At 46.8% G+C, this 24438-nt stretch overlaps 1 protein-coding gene across 2 annotated transcripts in view; it reads right to left on the bottom strand.

Annotated features, from left to right (window-relative positions):
• Positions 1-2000: 2000 nt before the first annotated feature.
• Positions 2001-24438, bottom strand: part of xirp2a (xin actin binding repeat containing 2a) — a 59294-nt gene continuing 36856 nt past the window's right edge. For both annotated transcript variants that reach the window (XM_085799670.1, XM_085799660.1), the window contains 8 exons: positions 22271-22428; positions 17766-17903; positions 16196-16282; positions 15665-15734; positions 15207-15310; positions 5393-14651; positions 4072-4205; positions 2001-3972 (listed from right to left, as the gene is read on the bottom strand). In XM_085799670.1, the coding sequence (XP_085655796.1) occupies positions 4111-4205; positions 5393-14651; positions 15207-15310; positions 15665-15734; positions 16196-16282; positions 17766-17903; positions 22271-22428 (9911 nt within the window). In that variant the 3' untranslated portion in view covers positions 2001-3972; positions 4072-4110. The remainder of the gene's footprint in view (positions 3973-4071; positions 4206-5392; positions 14652-15206; positions 15311-15664; positions 15735-16195; positions 16283-17765; positions 17904-22270; positions 22429-24438) is intronic.

The following is a 24438-nucleotide window of genomic DNA, read 5'->3' as shown; positions in this document are numbered from 1 at the left end:
ATGTACTTCTGGTGTTGTTTGTTTCAAAATTTGGTCCAATTTGTGTCACTTTAGGGGTCTTTGATGTAAAAGTGGGTTTATCTCATCTGAATAAAACCCCTTTATTCCAGTAACTGTCCCTCAGTAACTCTCTCTCATCCTTGAACACTGGATTACATTGTTAACGTTCCCAACAGCTGTTTAGCCAAATGCCAGACCAAACACTTAATAGGGAGTGTTCATTTTATGACTATTGGACCACATCTCATTCCCATGTCTGATGGTGAATGTTTCTCCTCCCATATTGTAACCCCACAGGAAGTGAAAGATCAACAGCAACAATCATCTCACTGTGTAAAAACCCTGGTCCAAGTTCAGCCAAAGTTCAAGTCCAAGTGAGACACATCGAGCCTCGGGGGTCTCAGCCGGGCTCAAACAGGACCAGATAGCAGAATTAATCTGGATCACAGCTGGTTCTCTTCTAGCCTGTAACCGTGAACATACATCTGGTTTCACAGCTTGAGTTTTTTACTTTCATCAGAGAAAGAAAACAAACAGGATGTGAGGGATACACGAATGTGGCTGGATTCTATGTTGCCAAAAATGTCACAATAACCTCTTTGTATTGTATGAAACGTCCCTGCAGGCTAATACTTCAGTTTGAGTTGAGATGGATTCATTGTAGTTAATAAGTGATGAACACTATGAAACCGTATGATGCAACTTTGTAGGACTTTGTCGGTATACTGTAGGAGAAAAAAAAGATAGAAGACGTTTGGGAAAGTTTACTTCAAATGCAGCAGACTGTCTGAGTGGGCGCTCCCCTGTGGTAAAGCAAAATAAAACTGCTAATGAAGACAGGAGCGCTGGGTTTTGTGTTCGCGGTGGCCTATGAAAATGAAGATAAACCTCATAATGACGGTAATGGAAACAGTTGGCAGTGTTGTTATCATCAGTAAACCCCCCCCAGGCCACCGAGGCACTCGATTTGTCAGGAACAGGCTTAAAAGAATAATGTTGTAGCTGGAGTTCCACATTTACACTTTGAAATATCTTCATATCTTCAGGTAGGTGCACTAGTCCAGGCTGCATTATGATGGGTTTTAATAAATGGTATGGTATGATGCAGAAGTGAACCTGCCAACAGCAGTTCAAAGTTTTATTTGTCATGGTAGGTACAAGGTAAAGCAAACAGAGCAGGGACTGACTGTGCAGAAAAAGAGAAAGATACGACATCGTGGAAAATTTAGCAATATTTAACATTACAAAATACGGCTGTGGCCAATCACACACACACACACGGCATGCTGAGTGTGTGTGATTATTGATCGAAAAGCTTCCTGGAAACAAACCATCATTCAACAGACTTCCAGTCTCTGCATTTTTCATTGTTAAATAGTTAAAACATTGTTTGGGTGTTTTGAGGGGTATTTTTTTAACAGCAGTGGCAGTTTGTATGGGTTTATAACTGCTTGGCAGGGGAATAAACAATTAGAAGTGTACAAAACTGCATTGAAAATGCTACAGGAAAAAAAAATTACCCAATTAAAAAAGATGCCAAACAGCATTTCAAGAGAGGATGCTGAATTATTGAACCAGCAACAGAGTTTCCCCAGCTTAAGGGAACTGTCACCACAACGTAGCATGACCCCAGAGTGAATTTTGTACAACCATCACTTTTTTTTTTTTTGACACTGAGGTACATTTTTTCTTTAGCTGGGGTAATTAACATTGCAGTATATCCTCTTTTCAGGCAATTACCCCCGCGTGCCCGAGCTGTAACCAAGGCGCTGGGGAAGAAATCTGTCAAGAAGTGACAAAAGCCACCTAATGGAAAAATCTGTAACTCCTACAACAGGCCTGCTCAATCAGTGCAAATCAATAACGCCTTTCGCCAAAGAGATCTCAGCCGGACTGTGTTATCTAGGTAGGCTATACATCAAGCCGGCCCGCCTCACAAAGGGGGGATACAGCTCAGTCCAGCTCCTCTGTGCGCTCGCTGATTAAAAAGTCATATGCTGTTGAGTTCATAAAGCTTTATTTCAACCTTGATAGAAATGGAAAAAAAAAAGAAAAAAAGCCTCTTTATTCAGACACAAAAGAAAGCTGACAGCCGGTCGCTCAAAGAAAGTACAGCTCTGGGTTAATGCACATATTGCAAAAATTTGAAAATAAAGCCCTGTTTAGATCAGTCAGCAAAAATATAGATATGAATACCAAGTAACGTACAAGGACAGTTTCCACTTCTCTGCACACCAGGTGCATCCAATCAGCATCAAGCTAAGCTACGTGTTGGATAACAGAGCCAGAGTATGGGTTTAAAACTCAGTACAAAAAACGCTAAATAAAGTCAGAGCAGTTCATCTCTCCATGGACATGGATGTGAAATTCAAAGTGGTCAATGCTGCTTGGTGTTGGTGGGGTATGGGGGTTTGGGGGGTGGGGGTGGGGGGGGGTTCTGTCTGTCACTCGTCGTCATCATCGTCGTCGTAGTATCTGTTCCTCTTGATCTGCTCCTCCGCCGTCAGGCCTTCATCGCCTTCATCTTCCCACAGAGCAGCGGCGCCGTCCTTTCTCGTGACAAAGCTGTCGGCGCCCTCGTCTTTTGCTTTCGCGTCTCCCGTCTCCGCCTCCATCCCGAAATCCAAGAGGTCGTCCAGCGCCGACTTCTCCCCGCTGAAGATGTCGGATTTCAGATCAGACAGCAGGCTGGAGGTGCTCGTGCTCAGGCCGGCGAAAATGTCCTCCAGGAAGCTGGACGTGCCGATCTTTGGCTGCGCACGGTCGCCGTCGTCCTCCTCGTCTTTGAAAGCGCACGCTCCCTCGGCTTCCTCCGTGTGGAAATGAGCGTCTGTATAGCAGTCTGTGGCTTCGGCGCGTTTGGCACCCGCTGGCACGAAAGCATCCTCCCTCTGTGCCAAGCGCAACACGTCACTTGGCATCCATGTTGGCTCTTCACAGCCGTCGGCCTGGAAGGAACCGGCTCCTGTGCTCGTATCTGTCGGAAACGGTGACAGATTCCTCTCCTCCTCCTCCTCGTCTTCTTCGTCCTCATTAAGCCCTTGAAGCAGGATTTCACGGTCAAGCTGTGTCTGCTCTGTGTTATTGTTGTTATTGGAGTTTGCATTCAGCCCCTGCTTCGCCGCCGCCTCATCTATCAGCGTGACCTTTGCTGCCATCGCCGCGTCTCTCTCCTCCTGGCTTTCCCTCTCACCTGCTGCGCTCTCTGTCTGTCCGTCATGTCCGTTCACTCTCACCTCCTCCACACCTTCTTTACTTTCTCCCTCATCCTTCTCCTGCTCTTTCAGACTTTCCACAGCTCCACGGCCGTTCCCATCACTTTGTTCCTTCTTTTCCACTCCAGGGTGCACTTCAGAGTCCATTTGGGAGCCCACTTGTGCCTGAGCCTCAGAGCTACTGTTTGACTCTTTAGTTTCTTGAGTGTGAATAACACAGGCTGGTTCCTCGGCGACGGCTACGGGGGGGGCTGGACTCTGCGGCTCTGCTGGAGTTTCTTCACACTTTCTCACACAGTCATTTTCCCGGGCTCCATTTTGCACTTCAGCTGCAGGTAGATCAGTCTCTTTAAACAGAGGCTCGTTCCGGGGGTCATTTTCCAGAGCTGAGCCCTCCTTCGGGGGCCACGACGGCTTTACCAACTTCAACTCCTCCTCGATGGTGAAGGCTTTCTTCGGAGAATCGGTCTGCGGAGGCCACACCACAGAAATCTTAGCTGTGGCCTTTTTGTTCTCATCCGCTGACTTACTCACGTCGTTATCTTGAGCAGTGGAACATCTGTACTCTATGACTTTCTTTTTAGGCGATGGTGATTTGACTTTTTGTTCAGCCGAGTTCTGCTGGTTCTTATTAGTCCATTGTTCTTTGTGTGGCTTCTGCCCAAATCCCTCATCATAATTCCCTTTGGACTTGAACAGTTGCTTGTAGTGTGGTTTGCAGTACATTCGTCCATGGAGAGAGGCGTAGTTGCCGAGGCTGGAGGAGAGAAAGAGAAAGAGGGAGGAAAACAGACGGGTTAATAACGATGCGAGGTGAGGGAGCGACACGTCTCTGTGCCGTGTGAAGCGGCTTCACCTTAGTTTGCCTCTGCAGTGTTCACAGCGAAAGCAGCTTTTATGGAAGTTTTGTTTGTCTGCGATCAGTGACTCCATGGGATACACCCTCTTCCGACACACCCTGCACAGTTCGGACTCTGGAATTCGAGTTTTCTGCAAGAAACAAGAAGGAAAAAGTTAATTTCACATCTGTGATGTCCCTTTTATTTCTACATGCTACATGCACTACATTCATTACATTTAATTGCTAATAAATCAGCATTAAAGTTGTGGGTACAAGGAGCTGATTTGGCTTTGATATATAGTACAATTACATACAGGTTAAGCTGAGCTGGAGCAGCAATTTCCTGCAGCACAGTCTCACTATTCACCAGTACGTAAGTAAGTAAGATTTCTTTTAGTCCCTTAAAGTCGATGTACAGCAGCAAAGGTGCATTTTTTTGTGTGAAAATTGATTAAAATGTCTGTTGTCATATGAACTATTTGTGTTTAAAGTTACAGTTCCTATTCTAACTATCATTACTGCTATAAAAAAAAACTTCCCTGTAAAGTTAAATATTACCAGAAGACTCACAATGTTTAAAGAGAGAGCACAAACTAAATTAAACTGTATGACAGGGGATGAGAGCAAACACCATTAGACAGTTGTTATCCACTGTATTAGTGTGGCTCCTTCTGGATGTGCACTGTAGAAAAACAAACTATATTATAATTAGTATTAGTATTAGAAATGCAATTAGTTGACTACTCCAGTTCTGAGAGGTCTTTTATAATTACAGCCACAGCTGTAGAGAGAATTACAAAACGGTCCACATTCCCATTCTGTGACCCCACTGTAATTATTTCGCTATTACAAAAAGAAAAGTTTATTTTCAAAATTCACATCATGGACATGGGAAGGAAAAAAAAGGAAAAAAAAAAGGTGAAACCTTATTTTCGACTGAAAAATAAAAATGAGGGTTGTTTTCACAGTGAAAACAACATCTCACGCTCAAGCAGAAAGAAATATTGGTTCAATATGTTAGCATCATTGCCGGCTCCACACATCAGAGGCACGAATAAACAGGACAAAACATAACCTGTGAATATTAAAAGGTGGCTAACAGCCAGTTTTTAAGCTGCAAGCTGCTCTGAGCTTCAGGGGAGACGTGTCAAATTAAAAAAATAAAATAAAAAAACACTTCAAAGGAACTCAAGGGACATGAATAACAGCGTCAAACTCCTGTTAATGTTTCTCTTTCCACACAATGCGGACGATGCTTTCAAAATTCCACACACAAAGCATGTTAAACACACCGTCACGCTGGTTTAGTGTCCTCATGCTGCGCGCCGCGGTTTACCCGTCACGACAGTCTCCTGCTGGTGCGTTACGATCTGCGAGCTCCTCTGCTCCGTGACGCTGAAGCCCAGGTTCTGGAAAACTCCCTGGCTCTCCGCCCACGACTGCTGGAAGCTCCGGAGCAGCTCCTCGGTGGTGGCCTCGGGGGGGACGTCCACCGTGGGGACGCTCCCCCGCACCACGTCGGCGTAGGACGGAGGGTTGCCGCGGGTCGCCGAGCCCCCGGAGGAGGAGTGCACCTCGCTCCTCGTCTCGCTGGTGATGTTCCCGAAGTCGTCGACGGTGCAGAACTGCTCGGTGACGGACGTGGTCTCGGAGTGACCGGCCGGCGGCTCCGAATAAACCGAGTCGGGTTCCCGTCGGTCTATCTGCTCCCTCAGCTCGCGGGCGGCCTGCGAGCCCAGCTCTCCCGTCTCGAACACGTCCTTTATGGCTTTAACGTTGAGGATCGGCACTTCCTCCGACCTCGGGGTCGGCGGGTCGGCCTCGGCGTCCTCCGTGTCGCTGCCCAGCCTCTCCGAGATGAGGATGGGATCTTTCCGGGCGTACACTTTCGGTTTCGGGGATTCAAATCTGTTCACAAGCTTGGACAGGTCGACCCGCGGGAGATCCTCCTTCAGTAGATCCGCGCTCACGCCGTCGGGCGTTTCCTCGGCGTCCGCTCCGAGACGCTCGGGGATCTCGATGGGATCCTTCCTCAGGTAGGTCCGGTTCACCTCGGCCCTCTGCGCCTCCTCGAAGAACGACTTCTTATCCTTCACCGTCATCATGGAGTCGCCCGTCTCCGCCGCATCCCCCGCCCCCTGCTCCTGCTCCTGCGTCTCCACGGGAGTCTGCCGGTCGCCGCCGAACGACGGGGACGGGGACGGCTGCTCTCTGTCGACGCTCTCCGGCGCCGGTGCGGGAGGCGGAGTGGGGGTGACGCAGTGGGACAGCTTGGAGCCGGCGGTGTCCCTCAGCCTCATCAGCTTCTCGGAGCGGCTGGTGGTGGGGGAGGGCGTGGCCCGGCTCAGGGCGGACGTGGGCGTGTACGTCTTGCGAGGGGGAGGCGGCGGCGTCCCGACGGCTTTGTACGGCGGCGGGGAAGGCGTCACCCTGAGCGGAGAGTCCACCCTCCTGGATTCGATGCTGATGAAGGTGGGGGACGGCGTGCGGATGCTGGCCAACGGAGACGCCACGCTGCGCTCCGACACGCTGCGCTCCGACACGCTGCGCTCCGACACCTCGCTCCTCCTCTCCTCCACCACCACCTTCCTCTTCTCCGTTTTGGAGAAGCCGAACGTCTTGGTCGTGGCTCCTCCGACGCCGACGACGACTCTCTTGTCTGGTTTTGGAAGCACCGCCGGCGGAGGAGCTTTTATTTCTTCTCTCTCCTCCTCCTCTCCATGCTTCTCCGTGGCCGTCAGCTTCTCCTCCAGAACTGTGAGCTTTGTTTGAACATTGTTTTTCACATAGGCCATCATCTCTTTCAGCTTTTTCTTGCTTTGCTGTTTCGCTATTTCGCTGAGATTTTTCCTCTCATCCGAGCCAGTCACCCACTCAGGGAGCTCGCTTATAATCATCCTGACAGCGTTGGAGTCTATTTTGCTCGGCGTGCCCTCCAGCTCTTTTATTTGAGCCACCAGCCTCTGCATCACATCACGTCTCTCTATTTCTGTGAGTTCCTCCGAATGAGCCTCATCTTTCTGAGCCGTACCTTTTGTCTTCCCCACCTTTATCTGCATTTTGTTTGCTTCCTGCTGCTTTATCTGCACGTGAGCGGCCTCTCCCCTCTGAAGGCTCTGCTGTGTCACCACCACCACCTCCTCCTTCTTCTCCTCGTGCCTCTGGATCTGCTGCGTCTTCACGCTCTGCTGAGTGTGGGAGACGGAAACGTGGCCTTGCCCTTGATGAGCCGCCGCAGACGTTATCTTCGTCACCTTCGGCATTAGGAGCGAAACCGATGGCGACAGCTTCACCTCCGTCTGCTTTCCCTTTTTCGCCTGAACCTCGGCCTCCTTCACAGTTGGGGTCACCTGGCTCTTTTTCTCCTTCACTTTCATTTCCGTTTTCATCTCGCTTCTCGCCGACGTCAGCTGGACGTTTTCCTGATTCACATTTGTTTCACTCGTCTGTGTCACTTTACTTTTCTCTTGCTGTGAATGCATTTCGCTTTTCATTACCTCCTTTTGTCCCAGGCTGTCACACCTCTCCTCTCTCTTCTCCGTCGGCATCTTAAAGGTTTTCACCTTGAAACTCGGAGCTACCTTTGGAATTTTAGTGGGATGAGAAGGACTCATTTTCCCCTCCTGTGTCAGAGCCGCATTAATATTCTTTACATCCTCGGCTTTCAATGTGACCGCAGCCTGGCTTTGAAGATTTACATTTTCCTGGACAGCGCTCTGTGTGGCAGTGATAGACCTGGCGCTGGATTTCTTAATAAACTGCTTCTGCTCCACGACGGAGGAGGAGGTGACCACATTGGAGCATGACTGGACTTGGATATTTGAGGCCTCGTGGCTGGACTGAGAGACAGAGACGCTCTGATGTCTGGGCGCGCTTTCACTCTTTTTAACAGCGTCGGTTGAGGTGGAGGCGAGTATTTCTTTTTCTGAGGAGTGCTTCTTCTCCACAGACACGTTTGAAGATCCAGTGGCTGATTTCTTATTTACCACTGAGATCAAAGGCTTGCTCAAAGGGATCTGGGAAGCGGCTTTCTTTGCAGGGGAGTGCTGCTGCTGAGGCAACGCTTCGTCTTCTTTGGGAACGGTCTTAACCTCTTCCGTCTTTGCTTTCGTCACTTCTGTTGACACGTCTTTGTCAGAAACCTCGTCGCTCGCTGGCGGAGAAGTGGGAGTTGTGACGCAGCTCCTGTCTGTTTCCTCCTTCTCCATCCTCTGCAGGCGGTACCTCTCCTCCGCCATCATGAGAGGGGTTTTAAACTTGCGGGCGTACGGTCTAGGGGTCGGGGATGGGGCTGGGTCGGGAGGTGGGGGCAGTTTGAGGGGCGGGACGAACTTTTTGGGTTCTTTTTGCACCGGTTTCACCACCGGGGTGTTTGGTATTTTCGTTGTCGTCACCACCGCTGCGGATTCAGACTGGATCTGTTTGCTTGTTTCAATGTGTGTCGTCTCTTTTCTCACTTGTTGAACTTTAGCTTCTTCTTTCTGAGCTGTGTGTGTTGTTTCTGGACGAGGAGGAGGAGGGAGCTGAGGCTGAGGAGGAGGAGGAGGAGGTGGAGGAGGGGTCGGTTGCTTTTTCTGCCATTTAGGCTTCACCTGCACGGCCGGCTTCTGTATTTCCGGCGGCTTCGGCACTTTGAATAAAGGCTTGCCGACGGGTTTCGCCGGCTTTCCGGGAGGAGGAGGAGGAGGAGGAGGCTGAGGCATGGCGTTGAGCTCCTGCAGGGAGGGAGGCGGAGGGAGGAAATCCTGGGAGGGAGGTGGAGGAGGAGGAGGGAAGAATTCAGCTTCGGACGGAGGAGGAGGAGGAGGAGGTGGAGGCGGGGGCGGGAGGTCGCCGAACACCGGGTTCTCCAGCTCCGGCGACGGCGGCGGAGGGAGGGAGAGCTCCGACTCCGAGGGCGGAGGCGGCGACGCGGGCGGAGGGGGGAAGTGGATCTCCGGCTTTGCCTTTTTGATCATCCCTATCCCTTTCCCTTTCCCTTTCATATCAAGGTTACGGTGATCGCTCTTCATGTTCTTGACGCTGATGCTCTTTTGCATCACGGCCTTATTCTCAATCTGCCTCTGAGACATCGCCGTCGATGACAACGCCTGCTCCGACACCGTCACGTTCTGCCGCTGTGTGACACTTTTCTCCGTCACCGTCGTCTGCACCTGTTTGATCGTCTTTGTCTCGCACGTTTGCTTGTTTGACACGCTCGTCTTTTGCACGTCTTTCATCACACTCACATCAGCCGCTTTCGCCTCTGTTTGTTCATTATGAGTCGTCTGTTTATTCTTTATCATAACAGGCTTAGGAGCTTGTATTTTCTGCGGGGTCGGGGCTTTCTCCTTCTGCTCCTTCACACTCCTCTGCTGCGAGGCCCCTGTGGTATTGTCTGCCTTGGCTTCAGTAACAGAGCGGCCCTCCTGGGTTATTACCTGTGTTTTCACTGATTTGCTCTCGATGTGCCTCTGTGTGTGCTTCTGTGATTCACTGCTCTGGGAGAGGTTTTTCACAGCGGGGGCTGGATTGACTGCCACGCTCTCACTCTTAGCTTCATGTACACAATCATCATGCTCCTTTTGCTTTACACATAATGGGTTTTTCGTGGACGCTTTTGCTTTCTTCTGCGGATACATACGTTTGGGCTTGGAGTACTGCTTTCTCTCCATGAGACACTTGATGGCCCCCTGAACGTCCCCTTTGACCACTTCCTCCTTTTCTAACTGCGTCGCCTCCTGTCCCTCGTAGAGACACTTGATGGACGTCCTCACGTCCCCTTCGATGCTGCCCCTGCGCTGCATCCTGGGAGACGTGTTCGTCTCCAGGAAGAGCTGCATCGTGGCTTTGACGTCGCCCTGTTCGCTCACCTGATGCTGGTAGACTTTCTTCTCTGCCGACGCCTCGTGTAAACTCTGCATGGCGGTGTGGATGTCTCCCTTGACGATCTCCTCTTTCTCCACTCCTTTCACAGTCTGCGTCGCCTCCTCCAGGGACCTCAGGGTGCCTTTGATGTCACCTGGCACTAAATCTTCAACAGTCACTTCTGTTTTAGTCGTTGCAGATTTCTCCAGCGACTCCAGAGCGCCTCTGATGTCTCCCCTGACGATTTCCGGCTTTTCCATTTCTTTGGCTTGACGCTGGGCCTCCTCTAGAGACTTCAACGTAGTGGATAAGTCTCCCTTCACCACCTCCTCTTTTTCTAACACCACTTTCTGATTGATAGCCTGGGTCAGTGAGTCCATGGCTGCGCTGAGGTCACCTTTAACGATATCCTCTTTCTCCATGTTTCTGAATGTGACAGCTGGCTCCATCATGAAGACTTTAACATTGCTGTGCACGTCACCGGGAACGATATCCTCCTCCGCCACGGTGCGGCCGACCTGCTGCTGCTTCTTCCTCAGCAGTATCTTGGTCTCTTCGATGTCGCCTCCGATGATTCGCTCCTTCTCCACCTTCTCCTCCTCGACTTCGTCCGATTCACTCTGCAGCTGCTTCAGGTAATCCAAAGCTCCGGACTCGATGCAGGTGGAGTAAAAGCTGACATTGCCCCTCTCTGTGTCGCTAATTTTTATCCTTCTAGCGTCTTCTCCACCCGAGTTGGAGAGAAGACGATGAAGAGTCCTGCTGACGTTCCCTTGAACGATATCTTCTTTCTCCGTACTCCTCCTCTCACCTTTGTTGAGGAGGGAGTAGATCGTCATCCTCACGTCTCCTTTCTCATCCTCTTGAATCAGAATGCCCCGATTGGAGGAGCCTTCGTCCTTGAGCAGATTGTTAATGGCCTCTTGAATGTCACCGCGGATAATTTCCTCTTTTTCAACGTTGACTCCCCTTTCCTGGTTGAACAGCTGCTTCACCGTGGTGTTGATGTTGCCCCGCTCCTCCCGGTCGATGGTTATCCCCCTCTCCGTGGCCTCTCTGCGGTTCAGGAGGTTCACCATGATGTTGCTCAGATCCCCTCTGATTATCTCCTCTTTCTGAATCTGCGGCGCGTCCTGGTTCATGAGTTTATACTTCGCCATGCGGACGTCGCCGATCTCGTCCGTCTGGATGAGAATACCCTGCGAGTCCACCATTTTCTGACAGTACAGCTCTTGGAGTGTGTCTTTGATGCTTTTACCTAATATTTCGGTCTTTTCCATGCTGCTCTCGTTGAACTCGTGGAACGGAGTGCTTTCAAATAGCCATGTTGTTGACTTCACATCAGCCTGTGGGATTTCCTCCTTTGTCACAACAAGCTCGGTGCCATCAGTGTCTTTGATACTGTCAAGAGGCTGCTTCTCAAAGAGCCAGACAGACTGTGTGACATCCCCTTTCATTACTTCCTCCTTTGTCACTCTCTCCATGCCATCGTACTCGGCGCCTTCGCCGTGGATCTCATCAATGGTGCGGGTTTCAAACATCCATGTGGCAGATCTGACGTCGCCTTTCTGGATTTCGCTCACACTCACGGTCCTGATATACTTTTGAGACGTCTCATCGGTTTCAAAACGTTGCTTGTTTGTCTGCACGTCCCCGCCTTGGATATCAGCCACTGTTTTTGATCTGACTTTTATTTCCTCTGTAATTTCATCCAAAGGTTGCGTTTCAAACCTCCATCTGGCAGAGCTCACGTCTCCTTTGTTGATGCCTTCCTCAGTCACAGCCTTAATAATGTAGACCTCCTCTGAATCTCTAATTGAATCCAGCGGCTTTGTTTCAAACAGCCACCGGGCCCCCACCACGTCGCCCCTCATGACTTCCTCCTTTGTGACTGTAGTGACTTCATGATAATGGCCCTCCTTGTCGCAAATGGCGTACAGCGGCTGACTTTCAAACATCATGGTGTAATTTTTCACATCCCCTCTTTCCGTTTCATCTCGAAAGATACTGGTGAGTTGAGAAATATCAGTCTCAGAGGACTCCTCTTTGATTTTATCCAGGGAGAACGTCTCAAAAATGAATCGGCCTTGACCGACGTCGCCGCCTTGAACATCGGTCACGGTGCGGGCTTCCCTCCCCTCTGTGACGTCTTCGCGGATGGCATCGATGGGCTGGTTCTCGAACATCCAGGTGCAGTTGCCCACGTTTCCCTTCTGGATGTCCTCGGCCTGCTGCGTCTTCAGCCTGTGCATCATCTCCTCGGAGGTGGAGGTCATGATGTCCGAGGAGCGGTTCTCAAAGATGTACTTCATCCTGGAGACGTCGCCCGACTGGACGTCTATCTCCGTAACCCTCCTGAAGGAGCTGTTGTCTTCTCCGGTGATGTTCTCCAGGTTCTCCGTTTCAAAGAGGAAGCGAGCCAGACGCACGTCTTTTCCCTGGATGTCTTCTTGATTGACGGTGCAGGTTTTCAGAATGGTCTCGGACTCGGACTCGGACTCGGTGTGATCTCGTATGTTGTCGAGCGTCTGGGTCTCAAAGAGCCAGGTGCACGTCTTGACGTCACCTTTCTGCACTTCCTCCACGTCAGTCTCGCTCTTTTCCCCCTTTTCATACAGAACATCCATCGGCTGAGTCTCGAATAACCACTTGCAAGTCTTCACGTCGCCTCTTTGTATTTCAACGCCCTCCTCGGTTTTACGCTCTTCGTCTTCGCAGTTGCTGAAAGATTTAATGGCATCGAGCGACTGAGTTTCAAACAACCACTTAGCAGTTTTGACATCCCCCGATTCGATCTCCTGTTTGGATATACCTTTGATGAGCTGGAACTTATTGATGCTGTCATCGAACTCATCGATAGGACGCGTTTCAAACATCCACCTACAGCTGCGCACGTCTCCCTTCACGATCTCCTCTCGCCTCACGGTCTTCACCTCGTGGTAGTGTCCAGAGCTGTCCTGCACGGCGTACATAGGCGTGGATTCGAAAAGAACTCTGTTGGATTGGACCGATCCACTTGTGACGCCTTCAACTTGGATTTTCTGCGTGCCTTCGCATTTACTCAGATCCATGCTTTCAAACCGTTCCTTATAGTTGGTCACGTCTCCTTTGTCAAGATCTTCAATGTTCACAGTCCTTGTAAACTCCTTCTTCTCCTCCCTGATGTTCTCCAGAGGTTGGCTTTCAAACACCCACTTCTGATGCCTCACGTCGCCCTTCTCTTCTTCCGATGCAACCATCTTCTGGAGTTTCCCCACTTCCAGCAGTTCTTTGAGATTCTCCATGGGAACCGTCTCGAACAGATGTTTTGCCGATTGGACGTCACCTCCGACGATCTCCTCCGAGGGTAAAGGTCGAGCGTTGACGTCGTCTTTCAGAGTATCCATGGGCTGCGTCTCAAAAGTCCAACAGTGTTTCCTCACATCAGCTCCGATGATTTCCTCCCTCTGTTTCCTGGAGGTCTCCCATTCCTCGTCGTTAATGGTGTCCAGGGTCTTTGTCTCAAAAAGCCACCTGCCTTTGTTCACGCCACCTTGAGCGTTGTCCTCCATCGAAATACCACAGATCAGTTTCACCTGAGAAGGGTCTTTGCTGATCATGTCCAGCGGCTGGGTTTCAAACATCCATCGTGATGTCTTCACGTCTCCTTTCTCCACAGTCTCCTCCCTGCGGATGGTGGTGATCTCCAGCATCTCCCCCGAATCCCCCCTGATGACACACATGGGCTGGGTCTCGAACATTCTGGTTGTGGTCTTCACGTCCCCTTTGATCTCCTCCAGCTCTGACTTCAGGTTCAGGAAGTGGCTTTCCTCAATGGTTTCTGTTTTGCCGAGGGAATCCAGATGTTGGGTCTCAAAGAGATACCTGGCGGTTTTCACGTCTCCCCCGGTGATGTCTTTGGTGACAACAACTTCCTCTGTCTCCTGCTCGTCTTCTTGGTAGATCTTATTCAAATAATCCAGTGGCTGCGTCTCAAAAAGCCACGTAGCAGTTCGGACGTCTCCTCTCGCCAGATCTATGGCTTTCTGTGACTGCTCAGCTGAAGTGAGAGTCTCTGTCCCGAGAGCATCCATGGGCTGAGTCTCAAACATCCAAGCTGTGTATCTGACGTCCTTACCAGCGATGATTTCCTGCTGAGCAATATTACTCACCTCGTTCTCGTCTGGGGTGTCGTCTTTGATCGTGTCTAGCGGCTTGTTTTCGAACATCCAGCGCATGGACTGCACTTCGCCTTTTAGGATCTCATCCCACTCCACGTATTCCCCATCAGGGCTCGAGCACCGACTTGAGCCGTTGCCATCGTTTTCAAAGATGTAGCAGGCCTGCTGGACATCGCCCACCACTTCCTGGCTCTCCAGGTCCTTCCTCTCCGCTTCTGTGAGCTGACTCAAGAAGTCCGCTTCGAGGCTTTTGCGGACCTCTGGATGAATGTGCTTGTACAGGCGCTTTAGCTCAGCCATACTCTTGTGTTTGATGTATTGCTCCTTATTAACAGTTTGCTTATTTTGGGATGCTGACTCCTGAGTCTGATTGGTGGACTCCTGGACGTCCTGTGACACCTGCACCAGGTTTGAAGGTGGAGGAGGAGGGAAGTGGTCTGTTACCTCGTATCCCACTGAGGAGCTGGACGTCACCGACGAGGCAGCCGCGGTCTTCACAGTGGAGGAAGAGTCGTAGCTCGTCATTACCGACGCTTTGGAGGACTGATTAACTGGCACCCACTGAAACTGGCTGACATCCACGTCAACCTTTGGTTCGTGAGTTGTTTTGTTAGAAAAAGAAGAAAATTGTGCACTAGTTAAAAAAATCTCTGACACTTCTTTTCATGTGAAGATGAAGATAAAAAGGACAGCTTTAAACTTACAATACTCTTCATTAGAAATGATAATTTTATAAGTTGTGCAGCAGATGAGTCAATTTTATTTTCCAAAGCTAGAAAACAGAATAACAAGCCTAATTTGGATGTTATAGCACAAATACTGACGCTTCATTTTCTATTATGTACATTACTAATTACAGCCTTGATTGAAATATTCATTGAAGATCACTTCAACTGCAGGCAGTAATATGAGTTCAAGTCTTAGACTGGATATTCCTTTTAACACTGAAAAAAATATTTCAGATCAGACTGTGTAATGACATGAGGTCTTTTATCCATTCCAATTTATTCTCCATCAATGCATGGCATGAGCAATTTCCTTTTGATGATTTCATGATGTGGGCTCATCTTCATACTGATATTTCATAGAAAAAAAACACACACCAAACTCTCATCTATTTAGATAAACAGACAGCATCATTACCTTAATTTCCTTGGCTGGCGCAGCTTCCTCAATCGTTTTTTCATACTGCTGCTTCAAAGCCTGAGTGGAAACCTTTGGTAGGTCCTCTCCTCCGACGAGCATAACTGAATTAGACACAAGAAGAAGGCTGCCTCATTAAGTCATTCGCAGTGAGGGAGCTCAGGGGGATTGGAAAGGGAAATAAATCATTTCATTAAAAACCTGAGTAGTTTTCATTTTCTGAAACCGTGCAGCGGTGATTGCCCAATTTCCACTTTCCAATATTTTACCTTCCTGACTCTGCCCTGATTAGATTTGCTGCTATGCACTGAATAGAAAATCATCTGCACTCCAACTCATTTTTATAGCTCATCCCTTATTCACCCATAGTAGGAACAATCATTAATATACAGGACACAAGCAGAGGTGTGATAAAAACGTGCAAATTACAATATAAAAAGGCGCGTGTGCATACTAACCTTCTTCATTGTAATGGTTCCCATAGCTGCCAGCCACATTGTTATGGTGGGCTCTTTGATCATGGACCACCTGTGAAAAGATGGTGGCACATGATTAGCACACTGGCAGCTCCTCAGCAGCAGGTGGTGTACTTTCTATATGATGTTCATTAAAGGGATAGTTCAACATTTCGGCAAATTGGCCCATTTCCATAATCCCTATAGTCATAGCAGTAGATTCATTACTTTTAATTGTCGGTGCAAGCTTTTTTTAGAATGGCGGAGCAGAGCCGCGAGCTGCTCAGAGCTACGCTACAGAGGCTAATGGGATTTCTTGGTTTCTCTCATCAAACTCATCAAATACATAATTTAACAACTCCAAAACGCTCTGGTGGACAAGTTGTGACCTGCACATTTACCACGCTATGAGATAAGAACGGAACGTTACGAGTTTTCGAGGCAATTTGCCAAAATGTTGAACTATCCCTTTAAATACAGTTAAAGTTCTGAGGTAAGAGACAAAGATGTGATGACACAGTGGTGAGTGTGTACCTCTTGTTGACTGTGGAAGATGGCTGTCGTGGGTACCACCTCCCTGGCACTGCTTCTCACTGTCACCTGCGAGGAGCTTGACACTTCCTGCCAAACACATTGAGACAGGAATGAAGCGTGATGGCCACAAACACACACAGAGAGACACACACAGACACTAAAATTTTATCACCTCGTGACTCTGAGCTCTGAAAAACAGCAGAAGAGTCGTTTTTATATAATGAAAAAGCTTTAATAAAATCCCTGTGTGACTGCTTACAAATGCTTTTCCATTACTGCGCCGCTTCAGAGGGAACTAGCGAGTTTAAATTCCACTGAAGGAGGATTTCGGTGTTGGAGAGAAAACAGCAAAAGATTACGAAAAGTCTATGAAACCGCACCGACCGTTTCCTCCAGCGAGCTTCATGCAATTTGAAGGAGATGAAAGAGAAATGTGATTTTTGAGCTTGTATCCTCTGCTGTTAACATGAAAGATACATGGATGGTGATGGTGCTGGTGTGTGTGTGTGTGTGTGCAGGGTGGCAGCTGTGGGTAGGGTGCTGTACTGTACTTGGGAAAGCACTTATGTTGGAATAATACTCTATCTTTCCTGATGTACGGCCGGTTTTAAAACACAGCCGGGATATTACACCTGTGAAGGAAACCGGAGCTGGAAGTGGTTTTTTCCTGTTGCAGCACTGAAGCAATAACTTGATCAAACAGACTCAGACATTTCCTCCTCACGAATCACTATGTAAAATTTAGCATTCAGCGAGGTCCTTGTGCACTCGATGAATCCGCTCTGCCTCGCGCCTGACTGAGCAGATGGGGAGGACGCGTGGAGGGGCAGAACTGACCTTACTTCACTGAGATCCAACCCCCCCCCCATCCCACCACACACACCAATCCCAACCACCGCCGCCGCTAACATGTTCTGGCATTTTCCCCATGCGCCGGGTGACGGTGGCAGACAGATGAGCAAAGTTCAAGGTGTGCTCTTGGATTTGACCTGCAACATCATTTTAGGAGGGCGCCCAGTTTTTTTCCAATTAGGAGCAACAGCAGAATGTAAACAGGAGCGGGAAACAACCTTTAACCTGCCATCTTTGGTATCTCTTTACAGTTTTTTTTTATTTTTTTATATATATTTGTTTCATTCATTGAAAAAAGAAAATAAAACAATTAAAAAAATAACAATAATGTAATTCCTGAATGAAGCAAACTTATGTTATCTACCCTGTTTTTCACAATTTAGATAATGTGCAGTCATACATTACCCATATATCTATACCCATGCAGTTCATTTCCTCTAAACAAAAGCTGCATGCTCAATATGTGAAGATATTATCACACACATTCTCGAGTGACTTCTTGTCTTGGCTTTATGAGAAAGTTGCTGCACGAAAAGGAAACGTGTGATTTGTGTATGAAACACCTGTCTGGAAGATAAAGCAGACAGCTAACTAGCTGCTGAAAGTGTTCCTCAGTGTTTATGCAAAGATTTCCCCCCTTTTTCATGAGATGAATATGTGGAAAAATCTCATCCCTGGAGTATAGAAACATACAGTGCATGTTTTATTGGTTTCTCACCTGCACGGATTTCTGTTGGTAATGAATCTGAGTGACGCTGGACTGGGAGGACGAAGACATGAACTCCTGGTTCTCAAACTGTCTCTTCACGCTGGCCAGGCCACCAGGCAGCGAGCACGCCTCCGACTCATCCATCATCTATAGGCAGAAAGCAGATAACACAAATTACATCTGGAAATCTGTATATGTATGATAGATGACACACCGCCAGCCTATATGCCTTATACTTGGGATTTGAGAGATTGGATTTGACTGTGACTGTGAATACTCTCATTGTTTGCGAATGTGTTATATATTCACTTATGCTAATATAAAAGTGAGTAGAAATGCATTATGCTAATAGCCTACTTTTGGAAACATCAGCAGTGTCCGTTCTCCTTTAGACACGGTATGAAAAAAACATCAACGATGGAGATTAGATGGTTTGTGTTACAGTAAAAGTGGTAGGTGAGGTTTTGTACTGTAGGGAACAGAAAAATACTTGATATATAGACATCAATAGTTAGAACATTGTTGAGACAAAAAACTTTTCAATAACTGTTATCAAGTTACAGAGGGATTTATTCCCCAGGATTGTAGAATAAAAAATCTTCTTTACAGAGATGAGCAGTGTAGGAGAAGACTGTTTACATCTTATTATTGTAGTCGATGCATAAAATCCTCCGCTGGTCATATTGACTGCATATTGACTGTATGATACTATAATCTCCTTTTCAGATTATCAATTACTTTCCTGATAAAATATTCATATGGAGGCCTCCGCATATAGCTTCTGGGAAAGTGCAGTATACTGTATGAGAGTCTCCAAGGTTTCTGCTGTGTGTGTGTGTGTGTGTGTGTGTGAGAGAGGGATTGTGCGTTTTTTTAAAATGCAAATTAGCGATGCAATGCAATTTGCAAGTTATTGCAGAGGAGTTTAGGTCAGTGACACTTTCTGACAGGGCACCGTGTTATCAATATTTTACTCCTCCAGGGTACAATAGCTCCATTGATATGACATGAAATCATTTATAATTACTGCCATATAATGTCGACTTCATTATGTATGCAGGGGGGTTCAGACACTGAGTGTGTCTGCTGCTCTGTTTCTGCTTCTTTACATTTTCTCATTGTATCATATCTTCTCTTGAACAGAAGCACCCAATTAATCCTGGGAATTCCATCCTGATAATTTGGTTTGTCAATTATATTTTGAGATGAACCGTCACGTCAAGTGCACAGTCTGCGATGTATTCAAAGATTGACTCTTCCTCTCATCATTGCAGTATTTATAATAAAGATAAAGCCATAAAATGCTTGGCTTAGATTAGCATAAAGACTGGAAACATGGAGAGAAGCTAGCTCAGCTGGAGCTAATGATTTTACATACAGTACACCATGTATTTTAGTGTAGAGTAGTTACATTGGATGAAGCTGATTGTTTCCCCCAGATTTCATTGGTTATGTTATCATTTAAGTTTAAGTTTAAGTTTAAGTTTATTTATTTAAAATAGGGACAATACATGCTGAGCTAACTGCTTAGCTTAGCTTATTTTAGCCTAGCTTAGCCAAGTAGCTTCATAGATCAAAAATATTGATTTTAAGGACTGAGGTCATCATATCTAACCATCTAACTAAGAAAATGTCTTTCCTAAAATACCAGTGTTCTTTGGAGGAGGAGGAAACGTTGTGGTTTTGATTAAATGCTAATAGAGCAAACACAAGTTGCTTGCCATGTGCTTTTACTGCCTACAGTATACACAACCATGGTATAGAAAAGTGGAATGAATCACACTTGTTTGCTGCTTTCTTCACCATCTATACCTTGTGACATCACTACCTTTGTTTCCTTTTGAATGAAAATGTGGAGGACATAATGGTTGTAGCAGTAGAGTGCTAAATATATATACAGTATATATATGTATGCAGGGCGGGAAGTCATCATCTGAATGACACTGTCACTCGTGTGTGGACACGTAGACAACAGCTGCAAAATGTGGAGGGAAAACAAGACTCCAATGACCCCAGCACTACACACTCAGCTGTCAGTAGCCGCCACTGTCAGTCACCGAAGTGAGTCATAGGTTATTGAGTGGAGCTGCTGTTTGGGACGGCCCACACTTTTCAATCGCTGCTATTAAGCCATCAATAAACTAATATAAAGGATTTGTCGAGTTCATCCAATGGGGGTTCTTTTCAGGGTGATTATGTGCTCACAGCCATTCATTAAAAGCAACGTGCCACTTGTGGCCGAGCTTTGTTGTGTTGCTGGAAAAGCACTCTGCGTTATGTTAACACCTCTCCTCTGTGCTGCTGTACGGCAGTAAAGCTTTGCCTCAAGTGGCTTGTTGCTCTGCAGACCTGTGACCAGCTAACAGCTATAACGCACTCACTGAATATTAGCAGGATAAAGTTATGCTGCAGTTATTACTATTTAATTATGTTTAATAATTCACTGTTTTAATTATCTGTCAGAATGTTTTTTAATTACTTTCTAACTCGTATTAATATTTTTGTTACACACCACTGATTTATCATCATCATTAATGATATCACAGTCTTATGCAGAGTGTCCTGTCCTGTCCTGTCCTGTCCTGTCCTGTCCTGTCCTGTCCTGTCCTGTCATGTCCCAAGAAACCAGGAGGTGGCAGGTCACCACCTGTAAACACCTGGTTTGGTCCAATTACATACTTGACTTTGATTATTGAAAGAGAATTTGTTTTTTGACCTGAAGGTTTTTTGATTAAGTTGGAATCTTTCAATATTGTCAAAGCTGAACTTCATACCATCATCTAGAGAACGACTTCTCTGGTATTGGGTTGCAATGTCAATGTCATGTTCTTCCTGCTCCTGATTCATAGCAGTATTTTATTTTAAGCTGTACCTTATCTGCCTGCTTGTTTTTGTCAGTTCTGTAATGCTGATAACGGCAAAACTGGCGCTGCTTCATTTCCTGATTTAGCCAGATATTCATCAAGTCAAGACCAATTTTTTCTTTTTTTAATCTAAAAAGGTATTATACAATTAAAGTGTGTGTGCCCCGCAAGAGGGAGTTTATATAAAAGGAAATTTTCATTAAATCCTGTCAGATTGATAAAAATTGATCAGTGATTGAATGAGTTTTGACAAGTCAATATAAGAAAACTTTGAAACTTCTTAAGGCTGAGGACTGACCTCTAACTTCAGAGCTGCCTATTACTGGCCAATCTCACTGATATTGCTTTGTACCCGAGCCACAAAAAAACACATTGAAGTAGAAGTTCACTGTGGGAAAAAACAGATTGTTTCATCTATATATTTTAGACACAAGCACAAATTATTCATTTAGGTTATCACTGGGGCTATATCAGCTCAACCAGCAGCAGATCCCTCCAGCTGTTTCTGACCCAACTCCCCTCCCATCAGTTTGACTGGTTTGTTTAAACCCAACTGTAACATCTGTGTGCTTGAACGGACATTTTCCAGTTGGTATACTGCTTTTATTTTAAGAACTGAGTGCGCACACACACTGTGTAATGGCCTTGGCTGACTAACTGCTCATACAGCTGGATTACTGGGTTTATAAAGTGGAGGCAGCCTCTTCAAAGCCACTCAGGCTTTTCATCTGTCCTTGGTAATGACTAATAATACAGCAATACTCAGAAATGGTGTTGCTTTGTGGACTTGCTTTCCACATTTTTACACAGTTTGCCACAGAAAACCCTTATTTATAATTTCTATTCCAGTGAATGTCAACATTTTTTCCATTCTGATTTGCTCCACTTGATTGTGAATTACTGCATAATGTCTAAAAGCCTGTCTAAAACAGATTTATTACTTGCTCTGTTTGCAAAATGTATTAACTAGACCCCTGTGAATTCATTATTACATGTGGCATTATTAGACTTTCACAACCATCGCAGACGCTCTTGACAAGACTAGTCAGTCAACAGCTGCTAATACTAATTCTGGCTTCGTAGCATTTAGTGGAGGAGTAAAAGCATAAATTACTGACGTTTTTCAAGAAGTAAAACTGTGCTCCAGTTTAGCGGTAAAGTAAGTGCAGGTTCGATGTTTTGAACTTGATCCAACTGCTGTGAAATGAGGCTTATGATTTCCTAAATGCACTGTGTGGAAGATTATTGATACATCCTGCTGAAGCAGCAGCTCCCAGTGTGACATGACTACTGATGATTCATACCGACTCCCATTCACACTCGTGAGGTTTGGGTTTTTTTCCCATCCTGCTCTGACCCCAGTGACACATTGACAAATAGTCCCAGAGCTCTGTGTGCTGTAGCTCCTGTCTCCTCCTCCTCCTCCTCCTCCTCCTCCCCTCCGTTCAGCCTCTTACAGCCCAGAAACAGCAGCAGATTTATTCCCTCCCTGGATCTGAATGGCAGAAATGTGGTCGTAAACTTCAGTCACGTCCATCACACAATGTCAGTTTAACTATTTAATCAAAACACTGTACACGCGCTCTCTGGTTGCCCTGTACATCCTCTCTGCCATCTCTCGTTGCATCCTGTTGGGGGGGATTGTCTTACCGCTGCAGAGGAGGAGCTGCTGCTTTCTGTCTTGGACACGGCAGCTTGATACATGGCCAGCCGCTCTTTCACCGACACCGACTCGACCTCCTGGTCCTCTCCGCTCGGGGTCCTCTCCTCAGGAAGTCCTGTCCTGGATCTACCTGGGCTGCCTGCAGCTGCACACACAACCATAAAAAACATTCATTTCAAGATGTGAATACCTTCCATTGATGCATTCAAACCAGACCAAGCTGCATCCTCTTGTTCAATATGTGTTTTCTGAGATCTGCTGATATTTACAACCTTATTATTACTCTCTTGGCTGCTTGGCGAAGCTCAGACAGAGCTTGGCCTTTTGTAATTAGCCTTAAGGGACCGTTTTGTGTAGATGATCTTTCTGTCATTACACTGGAACAGGTGGAGGCGACTGTTTTTGCAAGAATCAATGGAATAGATTTTTTATTTAGCTGCTGCAGTCAGAAGAGGATCCTTGTTAAAATATTACATAATTACACACAATTCTTTGCACAGCCAGCTGCTGCCATTGACACCCAAAGTGTTTTACAGTGATCAATACATTTGTGGTTTTAGAAGTAAAGAAAAACTCAATCTAGCAACAGATTGGTGACCGCTTTGTTGTGACATCACAAAGTGACACAAGTCCTGACGGCTCGTTTTAAAGCTCGGTATCTGAGCTTTTATACTTCCATAGTGTTAATACAGAACTTAATAATCAAGAAACACATGCAAATCTGCCTTTATACAACAAAGGACCTTTAAAGTTTAAAGTTAAAGCCCAGCCGGGGGGGGGGGGCAAGGAATCCGTTGACAAAAAGCTGATGGCTCGATGCTCATCAATCACAAAGCGCTGCTGTACTTTATGATTCACCATATAAGCGCAGCACATCCCCGCGGATAGCCAATTAGAGAGGACCATTGATTTTACATTTGACTTTCCAGCGCTACAAAGCATCATTAGGCAACAGAGAAGGCTCCGCTGAAGCTCGCATACACCCACACTGGACCTTTCAGCTGGTGGTGTGCGCTCACTCTCCAGGCAACAACACTGTGGGATCAAAGAAGACCATATAAATAGAAATTATTCTTTCTCATTATGTGCTCACGTTGTGACCTTTTGGCCTTTTGTAACTCTTCCCCCCCGTTTGGTTTTTTGCAGTAGGTGCTGACATATTTTCTCCACGTTCTATACTTTTGGCTTAAAAGTTGAGTTCAGTGAGTTGCACTTTTTACTTTATGTCTGATTGACGCTTGTTTCACAAGAACTCGAGCAGCTGCTTCTTAAATGCTTCAGTCTGACTCAAGTCCCCTTGGTGGACTAGAACAGAGATTAGTAACAAATCCAGCGCTTACTGGCCGAGTATACACCAACAGCATGAATAAGCAAAAAAAAAAATCTGCATGCTCATGTTTTCTAGTTTGCAACTGATGAACATTTATGCAACAGAGAAAAAGAAGTGCGGTTTAAGGCAGCACTGAGGTCACAGCATATCTTTTATGTTTGTGAACCACTGGGTCTTTTGGTTGCAGGGTAAATTAAATTTCCATTGCATCTGCGGTTCACCTTCTCTGTAAAAATATAAACATATTGAGCTGAGTCATGCTTGTCCTTGTGAACTAGTTTATTCTAATCTCTAGGGAATGAATTACAGAATCAAGCATTGGAGATACGTGGCGTCCGGCCTTAATACAGACGCCATGTGACAAACGCATGTTCTCCTCATCCCACCATTTTTAGCCTTCTGCTACGTCTGGCATGTTAGTGTAACCAGTAAACCATCAGGGGTTGGGGGGTAGAAATAGCCTGCTCAAGACAGCAGCATCTGAAAATAAACAGGGGTTTTTACCTAACGCATCCTCTAAATATGGGTCAGAAATCCAACACCTGAGGCTGCGGCGTTACCCAATAGCAGCCTGATGACAGAAGCACAAGGATAATGCCTTCATTCATCACCAGAGATGAATGTTCACGTCACAGTCTGGAGCGAGGCGGAGAGGCGCAGACGCGAGGGTTTTGATCCCTGAGTGCGGTGACAACAGCGCTCTGGATATCGCCGGCTTCTGAGAAGGGGTTTGCTGTACACAAAGCTGCCATAGCAGGGAGGTGAGGTAACCAGGAGGAGGGAGGGAGGGAGGCTGACTGGCGGAGAAAAATAAACCCAGCCTTT

The sequence above is a fragment of the Trachurus japonicus genome, chromosome 2 (assembly GCF_045865225.1).
Source record: "Trachurus japonicus isolate A0001 chromosome 2, Traja_1.0".
Classification (NCBI taxonomy): Eukaryota; Metazoa; Chordata; class Actinopteri; order Carangiformes; family Carangidae; genus Trachurus; species Trachurus japonicus.
Note: the sequence above shows the minus strand (reverse complement) of the source record. Positions and strands in the feature narration are given on the sequence as shown.